Source organism: Camelus dromedarius, chromosome 3 (genome assembly GCF_036321535.1).
Source record: "Camelus dromedarius isolate mCamDro1 chromosome 3, mCamDro1.pat, whole genome shotgun sequence".
NCBI lineage: Eukaryota > Metazoa > Chordata > Mammalia > Artiodactyla > Camelidae > Camelus > Camelus dromedarius.
Genome location: NC_087438.1, coordinates 78,649,028 through 78,661,264, shown reverse-complemented (window position 1 = coordinate 78,661,264; position 12,237 = coordinate 78,649,028). Strand labels below are relative to the sequence as shown.

General features: G+C 39.2%; 1 protein-coding gene and 1 long non-coding RNA gene across 3 annotated transcripts in view; one reads left to right on the top strand and one right to left on the bottom strand.

The window, feature by feature from the left end:
* Nucleotides 1-10,347, top strand: part of LOC105095374 (uncharacterized) — a 399,959-nt gene extending 389,612 nt beyond the window's left edge. The window contains exons 9-13 of the long non-coding RNA XR_837744.3: nucleotides 1,060-1,191; nucleotides 3,988-4,134; nucleotides 4,585-4,810; nucleotides 5,591-5,665; nucleotides 7,556-10,347. This is a non-coding gene — a long non-coding RNA (uncharacterized LOC105095374). The remainder of the gene's footprint in view (nucleotides 1-1,059; nucleotides 1,192-3,987; nucleotides 4,135-4,584; nucleotides 4,811-5,590; nucleotides 5,666-7,555) is intronic.
* KCNN2 (potassium calcium-activated channel subfamily N member 2) overlaps nucleotides 1-12,237 on the bottom strand; it is a 127,922-nt gene that overhangs the window by 7,819 nt on the left and 107,866 nt on the right. For both annotated transcript variants that reach the window (XM_031448838.2, XM_064483224.1), the window contains 2 exons: nucleotides 5,611-5,721; nucleotides 971-1,098 (listed from right to left, as the gene is read on the bottom strand). In XM_031448838.2, the coding sequence (XP_031304698.2) occupies nucleotides 971-1,098; nucleotides 5,611-5,721 (239 nt within the window). The remainder of the gene's footprint in view (nucleotides 1-970; nucleotides 1,099-5,610; nucleotides 5,722-12,237) is intronic.

The window sequence follows — 12,237 nt, the reverse complement described above, 5'->3', positions numbered from 1 at the left end:
TAACTATGTAAGTTTAAAAAAGTAAGTAGAGTTCCAAATGGTCTTAGAAACAATGAATAGTACATATATGTAAATTAAAAAATATGTGCAAAAAAAAAAAACACAAAGAAATGAGCTATCAAGGCATGGAAGACATTTAAGTCAGTCTGAAAAGGCTACAAACTGTACGATTCGAACCAAATGACATTGTGGAAAAGACACAGCTACAGAAACAATGGAAAGATCATGGTTTCCAGGGGAGAGGGACGGAGGAATGACTAGATGGAGCACAAGGGATTTTTAGGGCAATGAAATTATTCTGTATGATACCACAGTGGTGGCTACATGTCATCATGACTGAGGGAGTATATATTGTGTGGGTGCGGAGGGCTATGTGCAAAGTCTCTGTATCTTCTGCTGAAAGTGCTCTTAAAAAAATAAAAATTGGCGAAGCTCTGAGTACCTGCCTCTCTGAGGCAAGTGAGACAAGCTGGTGAATGAATACCTGGACACCCAAGCTTCAGCTCAACCATAAGCCGTTATCTTCAAGGTGGAGCTTCAGCCTATCAATCTTAGACCGACCACAAGAGGGCGCTGATATTTAAGAAGGACTTTGCAATAAAACGTTGAAATCCTGGCTGGGCAGTACGAGGGTCCTCCCTCCCCATACACAAACAAAACATCTTGAACTATATATAAAACTAAATGTGGAAATATTAATCCAATTCTTGCTTCTATCTAAAAACACAAACTAAGGAGACAATGTATGTTACATGGCAACTCTCCCAATAGTGATGATTTACAATCATTAAATGAACTGACAGTTTAAGGATATCATATTTGGAATTATGAAAATGCCAACAACTGTCTTCTTGGAACAAACATGACACTGTTTTGTTTTTTCCATCCCTTATGAAAGAAGAGTTACCAAGTTTAAAACATTGAAACCCAGAGTCACTAGTGCGGGCTGAAAGTGAAGGCTGGTACTTACTGATGAATAGCTTGCAAAAATTTTCGTTGATGTTTTCTTACTTTTGCATGATCTATCTTTTTTACTAGCTTTGTATTTTTGTAAATTAGCCACGTTTCCCTGAGTACATTGGCAGCTGCATTTTTCACCTGTTAAGAAAACAAACACAGCAGTTGATAAGTTCCAGAGCAGAACCGTCTGAAACCTGGAGGTCAGTCATGTCCTTCTTCCCAAAGATCATGGTAAGCTCTAGCTTTATTTAGCAGCTATTTCTCAAAAACTGGTTTTCTTGACTCTGTGCCTTTTTAAAAGTACCTGTAGCTGTCTGGGAACACTTACCTTGAATGATTAGGGAGGGGCTGATCTCGTTTTTTAAAAAGAACCCAGTGATGCTGCTGTCTCCCTCTGCTGGTGCAGTGCTTCTCTCCCTGGTCTCTGTTTCCCCAGGGAGAGGCAAAACGCCAGGGCGCCAAGGTTAAGTGTGGCCTCTGCAAGCTTGGTGGCCGTGTTTCCATCACTGAATGTACAAGGAGACCTAGTCATCCGGCCTCCCGGAGTGACTCAGCACACTGCTTGCTTATTTAGCCCCCTTTATTTAATCAACTGACAGAAAAGTCTCTGTTGTTATGACTTTGTTGGTAATTTAAATATGCTTCGTTTCACATGGATGGCACCCAGGCCTTATATTACAAAATTTGTATTCATTCAGTAAATATTCACTGTACAACTACAGGCTGAAAATAAAAATTGACTCCTCATCTGAAAATGAAATCCCTACAGTTGCTTTTAAAAACAGAGAGATATATGCATTTATGGTGAAACATCCTCTTTTGAATTCCCGTTCAAACACAGGAGTGCATCTCCTAAAGCATCATATTTAAGTGCTATTTTTCAATACAACCACCACCAAACAGTAGATCCAACAATAGAAAAACTTACCCTCTACTCATAATAGTAGGTTTTTCTTGTCCCTTGTAAGGTTGAAGGGAACAGAAGACGGTGGAAAACATACAGTGTTCTCCAGGTTTGAAGGATGGGGATTGTTACAGGGAAGTGACATGCTTACAGGGAAGTGACATGCAAACCCACAGGGAGTAGGTCTGTCGATGCATTTGGGACCACTGAAAGCTCCAGAAAGTAAATCCTATAGAATTTCTGTTCCCTTATTAAGAGATGAGTAGGACACAAATTACATAACTGCGCACTACTGTTCTGATTCTGGATCTTATTGAGAATTCTTAACAGGACTGGAAACATCCATAGTGGACATTAATATGTATCATTACCCTTCGTGGTACATCCGTGACTTTAAACATTACGTCTGGGTGCTTGCTGGCAAGTTTCTTTCTAAACTGAAAGTATCCACAGGACCAAACTCCAAGATTTCCTCTGGATTCAGACAGACCTGAATGAATAGTAATAATATATTTCCCAAAGCTATATAGCATGGTCAACACACTGCCACTGTACGGTGAAGAAGTGCCACAGGCCCACTACTCAGCGGGTGCTGTCTGACGAACCTACTGCCAAGTTACTGCTTTCATGCTTTCATTTTCAAACCGTTAGATTATTCTGCAAACATGGGTCTATTGGCCATTTTTGGATTGCAGACTGTCATGTGCATTTTACAATTATATAGGGCAAGCCTCCCTTAATGCCAGTACACAGTCCTACATAGAAGTGATTTCCAGATAAAACTGTTCCTCAAAATTTGTACCTGATGAGTAACTTTTTCAATAGAAATTGTTCACTTCAGTTAAAATACACAATGGAAGGCTCGGAAGGTGACACTTCCTCTAGGGAGCATCATCTGACATTCAGAATCATGTTCAGATTTCAGGTCTACCATCGTTACCCTTGGTGTGAACATCAGAAAACTTCCCTGTAGTGTGAACATCAGAAAACTTCCCTGTAGTGTTTAGGGGAGACTTACAATTTTTCTCTAGCTATAAGTAGCACCCTTGAAGTTACATTTTTAATCTCTCATCTCAATAACTATTAGGTCCTTGTTTACTCTTGGTTATTCCCTAGAATAATTCATAAATGATCATTATTTTAGATTTTAAAAAATTTTTAATTTTTAATTAAAAAAATTAAAATTATAAATGGGTCCACTTAAAAATTCCATAAATAACCAAATGGAATCAATTCCAACTGAATGACACCTAGTAATTGATGGCTTTGGATAAAATAATGCAGTGGGGACCACAAGAGGGCTACTATTTTCATATGTTGGATTGAGTATAATAATGGAATGGGTATGCTAAACCAGAAATTTCTGCTTGATTTCAATGCCATTTTAACATTTGTTCTTGTACTTAGTGACATTTTGCCTACAAAAACCGATCAATTGGCAAGCCTGCTTGAGTGTCTTTCTCAGACCTATGAGAGACATGATGCTCACAAGAAATACTGCAAAGTAGCTGCACTCTGAAGAAAGAAATGAGATAATAGAATTAATAAAGCATTATAAAAGCACAATGGAGCACGGGAATCCTGCAGCTAGAGCAGTTCTTACTGAAAAAGCTTTCTACCAACAGTCTGACTCATGCTTCAATATTATCCGCAGGGAGTTTGTCAACTGTATACAAAAACTCAAAGCAGAACAGCAGTAACATCAGAAAACTCGGTCAGTTTTGGGAAATGAGTTCTGTTCCTAAAAACCAAAAGAAAGTCGTCTAGATGCTGAATCCACAGTCCCTTCAAGGGGGCAGGAGCAACAGGAGCAAAAATGCACTTTTCTGCCAAGCAGGAAAAAACGGAACTTTCATCTGATTTGCTGAAGGAACACCACCATAAAAGCTTAAAATTCTCTCAGTCCTAGAATACATTTCAGCTCTTTCTCCTCAGCAGTTAACTCTCCCACTATATAGTATATTTTTGTTAAACAAACTTGATATCCTCAGGAAGGAGGAGATGACACTAAATGCAGTCTACTCAGAGAGTATCTGTTAAGAGGAACTGTCCCAGTCTCCTGATCTCTGGGGAAGAACGAGGTAAAGCAGGGGTTCTCACTGCGTGTGACTTTGTCCCTTTAGGAGAACACACAGCGATGTCTGGAGGCAGTTTTGGTTGTCACACATTGGGGGACGTGCTACTAGCATCTAAGGATACTGCTGAACATCCCACGAGGCACGAGAGTCCCGCATGACAAATATCCAGCCCAGAAGCTCAGTAGTGACGAGGTGGGTAGACCCTCAACCAGAGCGACTAAACTATAAAATCAACCTGGAGTATCTCCTGAATGAGACTGAGAGACCTCTGTAAATCTCACATAAAGCCTCGTCAAGGGCAGTATGTGGCCATATTACACTGTAGATTTTTAAGTGAAAGTTCTTGTATTTTCTAGCTCCTAAAATGTTTCAGTAATGATATAGAATATCAATATTCCAAAGTACATTTAAAGCAATTACGTATTTCCTTCTTGAAATAAAACTAAATAGTTGCTTATAACAATAAGAACCAAATTTGGAGTATACGAGGGACTTTGTGGCAGGGTTCTTTGGGATTTTTAAACACAAACTGTATAGTATAGAATGCATCCAAACAAGCACATGAGATACCCAAAGCACATGCTACAGTTTTGGATACAATGTGGACTAATAACCTCCTGTGTCTGTGTTTTCCTCTCCTAGTCTACCCTTGACAGTGACCAGAACTGTGCCCCCCGCCTCAGCTCACTTACCCCCTCCCTCCCCGCGTGGGAGGGCTTGTGTGTGTTCTTCTCTAACACTGAGAAATGTTCACCAGTTTGGAGAATGATTTCAGGAATTGAAGAAAATGAGAGAAAACTGTGAGCAGCAGAAGACATTCCACAGCGATAAATCCAGGCCGACAGGACAGTGGCAACCAAAATCAAGAGTGAGTGAAAAACACTACAATTAGAACTCTGCTTGGAATTTCCATTGATTCTCTCATGGGTTAAGTTACCAAATGACAGTGTATTTTGTTATGTCAGTGAGACCCTTACCGGACTCCACCCTGGGGAGTGGTCATACAGCAAGATGACTCGAACATAATCTTTAAGTATTTTTGACCTTGTTATTTTGGTGTCTCACATGACTAGGAAGAGAGGCTAACAATTTAGTTTAAAAAAAAATTTTTTTTTTCTTTTTACATAGTTTTGACCTGTGATACGATGACTTTGACCAAGTTCCCTAACCTCTGTGTCTTGGCTTACACAGTTGTAAACTAGGTATAATAATAGCATTTCCCTCAAAAACTTGTAAAGATGAAAATGGTGTGGCATCTGGATGGAAGAAAACTAATCACAGAGCATGCCACCAATGTACACTTGTTTCAACATCTCTCTGCCCCTTCCCTGGGGTCCTTCAAGGCAGTGGCTAGTTTCTTATTGGTCTTTGCAACCCCAGTCTTTAGCATAGTGACTGTCTCCCAGAAGCTCAGGAAAATATTAAATGTTAAATGAAGTATGCCTATTTTAGATTTATGTGGTCTATTTTTATCCTTGAGTAAATAACCAGCTTGTCCAATTGTTTCCTAACTGACCTAAAGTTAGAAAGACTCTATTCTCAAAATGCAAAAAAGTGGAATTGATTCTCCAAGGATGTCAAATTTAAACAATGTCCTTTCCGCTTCAGAGGCCCAAGAAAAAAAACCCTAATGCTATCCCCTTTGCAGACAGAGGGCTGGTGACTTACTCTCTTCGTCAGCTGAGTATCCATCATGAAGTTGTGCACGTGCTTCTCCGCTTTGGTAAGTTCTAGCTTCCTCGCCACCACAGCTACCACCAGGGCTGTGCAGCCTGCACCCTGAAACCAGGAGATAAGAGCACCACGCAGAGTTGGTGTTTTTGGTATCAACCTCATTAATGTTTTGCACCAAGGACACAAGCATCACAGATAAAAAGCACTGTAGTGCCCGGTGTCTTCAATAAACATTACAGAAAACACATGGTGATGAACACAAGTAACATGCCTTTAGATTGAGATGAGAAAACTTAGTGCACATAGTTTAAAAACAAAAGTATGATATTTGTATCAAATACATTTTATTTATAAGAAATAAATGGTAAAAAAGCAGCTTGCTGGATTTTTGAATCCTTTTAACCCAATTTTAAATAGCATCCCCTTTATGTTAGCCGAGATGGTGGCGTGCTTACCAGACAGCCACCTAAGAGTCTGATTCCCACAAGGTAACCTGGTTTTACCTCGTTACCAAGTAGGTCTAAAAATCACTGGTTATGATAGCAACTCTGCACCTTAAAATGTGGTCTACATCTTAACTATATCCACAGTATATTGAATTTTTTTCTGTAATATTTAAGGACGATATACTTAAATAAGCAAGTTAGTAGCCTATATATGTAATTTGCCCCAATTTCATTTTTTAAAAAGTATTTGGAAAGGAAAGAAAGAAACCCAAGTGTGAAATGAACTTCTCTCTCAACGGATGGAATACTAGTAACTTACTTTGTTCTTTGTGCTTCCTTACAATGAATACGTATTACTTACACAAACATATGCTTACACGTTTAAAAAGTGACAACAGTTTATAGTTAAAAGAAAACACCTAACCTAACCTTTCCATATCCTTATTAACCTTAAAAAAAATCCAGCCTGGAAAAATGATCTTTCTTCATGAACATACTTTACTTGTTTTATAATTAATTATATAAAATCATCTTTATTTGAATTAATAAATGTAATTTAGCCATTCAAGTACTAACCAAAGAAGGAATTTCTGGTCTTCCTGAGTTGTTGCAACACATCTGGCAGGAGGGACAAGATTGTGAAGACAGGAGAAAATACATACGGACATGCATACTTGCCCTGTCTTGCCATGCCCTGATCGTTACAGTCATAGAGATGTGCCCTTATTAATGAGCCACTACTGTTTAAATATAGTATTTCCAGAGGGTTTAAATATCTCCTACCCAGCTCTATGAAGAAATCAGGATCCTCAGAAATGAAGTGATACTAATAATATGATCAGAGGAAGAAGCAAGAAGGCATGAGACTTACCTGGTTTAAACTTCTGGTTTTAGAAACAAGGCAACTAAGGCAGAGTAAGTGATTATTCACTTAGGAACTCTGACTAGCTCTGATCTATTTCCCACCCTTTACCTCATCTCATAATACTTTCATCTCTATTTAGGACCACCCATATGCTTATTCATGGTCCTTTCCACATCCGCAATACAATATGGAACACTGTATGTCAAAGCAAAACAAATTCAAATTCAGCTTATTTTATATGATTAACTCTTGAAGTATGAATGTTTAAAAATTGAGCAATATGGTTAGTTACCAAAAGAAGGAAAGACATTATTCTTATTTTATTACTGGGGCAACTTTTAAATCAGTTGTTCTTAAACTTGACTGTGTCTAGAAACTTTTAAAGCTCTCCGTGTGATTCTAACAGAGCTAACTGCTTAAGTGAAGGAGGATATGACAGGAAAACGGCAAACTGCATCAACTACTTTCTGTTTTAAACACGAGATAAAACAAAGGTTCTTAGCAGAGTCATTTCACTTACGAATGAAGACATCCAGGAGACGATAAACAAGGAAAGCAAAGGCAGGCGACAGGGTCTGAAATGTCTGGACTGAGTGATCGCTATCCTGATATTTTGTTCTTTGTGCAGACAACGGAAGCAAGGTGATTTTGGAGCTGAGTACCAAAGAGAAGAGTGGCCTGTGAAGCATCTATACTTCTGTTGACTTTCAACCATCTACCACCAAATCTGAGTAAGCTGCAGTATTCTGATGAGAGACCAGCCTGAATCAGCACCTGCCCGCTGGACGGTAGCATCTGCTCGACAAGTTCGGCATCACCTGTTGCTGGTGTGCTCCCAGGCGCTCCTCAGTCGGGGAGCGTCAGGAGCAGCGATGGCTTTTTAATCAGCAGCAGGTACAAAACCTGAGGGGCTTCTACCACTGGAGAGTTATCTCTGAGTGGCAGTTGGCACTGGAAGCTGAATATTGCTCTCCCCTGGCTGGAGGCCGCTGCTGAGATTCTTCTGGAAAGAAATCAAAATCCCAACCGGAACGGAAAATCACTGGTATCAAAAGCTTATGGAATCTGATTTTTATTTGTGTTTATTCTTGAGCTCTATTTTTCCTTCCTGCTCCTGGCCCATTTCTTGCTGAGCGTCCTCTCACTCAGCCCAAAGTCTCATGCATTAAAATGAGTACTCCTGTTGCAACTGAGAAAAGCAAGTGAATCTGACAAATAATGATTGAAAATATTACCTGTGTCCCTCACTCCCTTATCTGAACTGTACCATTTAAATTGTACCCCAAGAGCCATTTAGAAACCTCTTTTTGTTCACCTGCAAAGTTTTTACTTGTTATTTGTAAGCCTGATTCCTCCCTAGGTTCCTAATAAATCATAAGAGGTTTTGATATGTACAGAATCAGGTTTTTAAAAATAACTTTTAGAGTTATGCACAATGAAGTTGGCTCACCTCTAAAAGCTTTCTAGGTTCAAGGTAAATTTCTGCCAACACATTAATGGTTACAGTAATTAAAGTAAGGACACGATGTCCCTTTTGTGTCTATTTCCTGGACCACTGTGTCTCATAAACTGAATAAGAATGAAAGTAAATATGCTTTTACAACATTGTCTCCAAATCCTGTCATGATCACAATGGATATAGAAACAGTGGGGACTAACATATGTTACTCTCTGAAATTAAGATTCCAGTATGCCTTTAACAAGATGAGTCAGAGTCTTTTCCCCAAAGTCAGAAAATGCTTCCTGGTTACTTTTCTATTTCATTTATGTTATTAAGAAAAAAGCCAAGCAAATAACTAACCTGCTACTTCAGGATGCTCAGACAACTAAAAACTAAATTGGAAAGAAACCCCACTGTTGATGAAGCCAATATATTAAAATCAAAGGTTTAAGTTCTCCTTGGCTAATTTGTCAGCTTTCCTTCTAACAAATGAGATGTTGCAAGAAAGGAAAAGCAGGGAGAGATGCCTTGTCGTAGCAAACGCAAGTATTAATGCGCACGACACCAGATTAAAGCGAACGTACAAATGACAGAAAGTGTAAGCCATCCCAGCACCTGGAGAGTCTTAGATGCCGAATTAAAATACAGAACTTTTCTCCACTGTTTCCTTTTCTAATACAGCACACACACTGAAAGCCATGTTGGTCCCTGGAATGTAAAAGAAGTTCAGGTAGCTCATTTTCCCCAAGATCACTGATCACATGCTGATTGAAAAGTTCAAAGAAGTGACATTTTTACTTTAGATCACCTGGTGATGCTGATCCTACAAGTACTTATGAAAAACCTCTTTGGGCTCAAGCTTTAATAGCTTAACAGACAAGCCTATGGAAAAGGGGAATTCCTTGAACAGTATACTGAGAAAGGTTTTGATTTTTCCTTATTAAAAAGGCATCTGCCGAAGGGTCAAGATAGATAATAATAATGAAATTTATAAATTCGGGAGAAATTCCAGGTTACTTACCACCACGGAGAATGACGCTGCTAACCTGTGCTAATGTTCAAATTATTCCCCTGTTTAAGTATCCTCCTGAGTCTCACAATAGCTCCTAAAAGGTCAAAGTTCATTTTGAAAGCAGACAAAGACTACCATTAGTGAAAACTTCCTAAAGTACAGTTATTTTGAAAAACTCATGCTTTCTACCTCAAGTACAACCAAGTTAATAAAACAGCTAAAAGATTAATTTTCATCTAAAAATATTAACTTGTCCTCCAAAAGGAAGGTGAAGTGAGTACTTGAAAACACTGCCCCTTTTTCTGTCCCTGTGGTTGACTGACTCAGTGTCCTAGAATAATAAATATATTTTTAGTGCACTTGCCTGACGCAATTATTCTTTCATAAGAATACGTACAACAAGCATCTCTGGCAAAGAAAAGTCTATGAAACATTTAGCTTTAGTCTTATATCCCACTGGAGTTTTCCAAGATCTCTGTCATGAAAATAAACAAGATTCAAGATAATTTTGAAGACAGATTCCCTTTATCAAAATTCCCTGCCTCTGAGCATCTTCAGATCGAGTTGTCCCTTGAACAACGAGGGGGTCAGGGGGAGTCAGCCCTCCGGGCCCACGAATGCAGCCCACCACGGCCCTGCAGGACTGAGGCGTTTACTACTAAAACATCTGTGTGCAAGTGCAGCCACGCAGGTCAAAGCTGTGTTGTTCAAGGGTCAGCTACGTGGCTGACGGGAGGGTGCAGGTCAAGGTAAATGTCCTCGCCTTAAGGAAGGGGGCAGAAGGTATGTGTGTGGTCTTTTGAATTCAGTGACACAACGTGAGCTTAGGAGCCTCAAAGCTCCTTTAGGGTAATTTACTTGTTCAGCTCATTCTTGTGCTTTGGTGGCTGGAAAGAAGGAAGTGCTACATGAACCCGGCCATAGGCAGTGACTCATCCCTGGGTTTAAGTCTCCTTCTTAGCACCAGTGCCGGGGGGGGGGGGGGGCGCAGATCCCAGACACGGGGACGGCAGCCCTGCCAGCTCAGAGTGCTGACAGCTCAGAAACCTGAGGTGGAATTGTAGAGTCAGTAGTCGAAGGCTAGAAGGTCACAGTAACGTCCAGCTACTTACTTGCCTGTACCTGAAGAAAGCAGCTATCATATTTCTTGAGAAATTTTTGTGGGGAGCAGTGAAGGTTCGCTTAGAGCATCAGTGGGGTACAATTTAGCCTTGGGGCCCATCATCCCCTCCGGCTGCTCTGCACAAAACAGAAACTCTTGTAAGAATTTAAAGATAAGCTCTCTTCACTGGGCTGTATTTGATGAGATAAAATAGTCACACCAGAAAGAACTGAAAATAAAAGTAACATAAAAACCTCTTAAAAATTATTATTTGATATTAAACACTTCATATCAAATGGTATAAGACACATAAAAGGATCCTGGGATTTTTTTTTTTTTTTTTTTTTTTTTTTTTTGGCTAATTCACACATGTACTACCAAGAAATGCCTTTAGTTTTTCAGGATCCCTATGTCTACTGGTAGGGGAAAAATTATCCTTAAATGCAAAGACAGAAAGTAGCAGAAATACAATCAGACTTTAGGTTGGGCCTTCTTTAATACCAGTCACTCTCTTTCTCTAAGCTCTGGCTAGTTTATGGCTGTGTTTTGGAATACCCTCTGATTATGTTAACAGTATAGTGTTAACTGCCCTTGAGGATAAAAACTATTGAACCCTTGACAGCTGACCGAGTCACCGTGTGACCTTAAGACTTCTTAACACCTGGTAAATTTGATGACAGAATTATTATGAAATGCTCTCATCCTGAGGTGGTTTAAAGACATTCTTTTTTTTTTTGCTCCCTGAATAAAATTTTTAAAATTAACTGGTGTAATTTTTAAACTGTTATGAAGTAGAAAACCTTTATACATTGCTTTTTATACAGAATTATTGATGGGATGGAAGAAACCTAAATCACTCATATCTGGAGTAATCTCACTTTTGTCGAAGAATCCATGGGGGACTTTGTCAAAATCTAGGGGTTCATACATCACTATTAGTAGAGGATCACTTTTCAGATAGTAACCAGTGTCCCTAGGAATCGGCACATAATTGTTCCATATTTAAAAGTAATTATGCCCAAAATGCAGCCATTCATACTCTAAATAGTTAAAGAGTGGCCATAATTTTATAGAGAGAGAAATAAAAATGATAAATGAATGACTTTCATTTTAATATTAGACAAGATACGCTTGCCAATCAGGCTGTATTGTACTCTTGAAACAATCACATGTACTCAGAGGTGAGGAAAATGGTAGCCTTCAGCTTGTGTTGTATCTTTATGTAGAGACATACAGTGGTGGATAGGATAACCTTCTCTATTCTAAAGTTGGAGATACTGAGAAACAAGCTGGTACTGACAAATAGTGAAGACACCATGATATAACAGTATTATTTGCCTACCACCTTCAACCAAAAGAATAAAGCCATTTAGATTTCATCCCAGTAGTTATGAAATCCATAATAGTAAGTCCCTAGGTCCTTAGTATCTCTTCAAAAAGAGGAAGGATAGAATACGGAAAAAAGTAAGTAATTTCAACCTTAATGGTTTTCTCTTGAAGGCTAATGAATGACTTTGTCTATTAGGCAATCCTATGATCTTACGTTTTAAAAATAATATCCAGGGAGAGAAAGATTTTGTCTCTTAAGCTCTGTTACCAGTTAGGTCTGGTTAACCCCACAAAATCTGGCCTCCCATTCCAGCCTCACGTCACTTTCCCACTTTGTACACCCCTGGCCCACTGGGTGAGCCAGGCTCTTCCTTGCCTCCCTGTTTTCAGATAAACCACTTCCTCTTCCTGGGGGTTGTCCTTCTC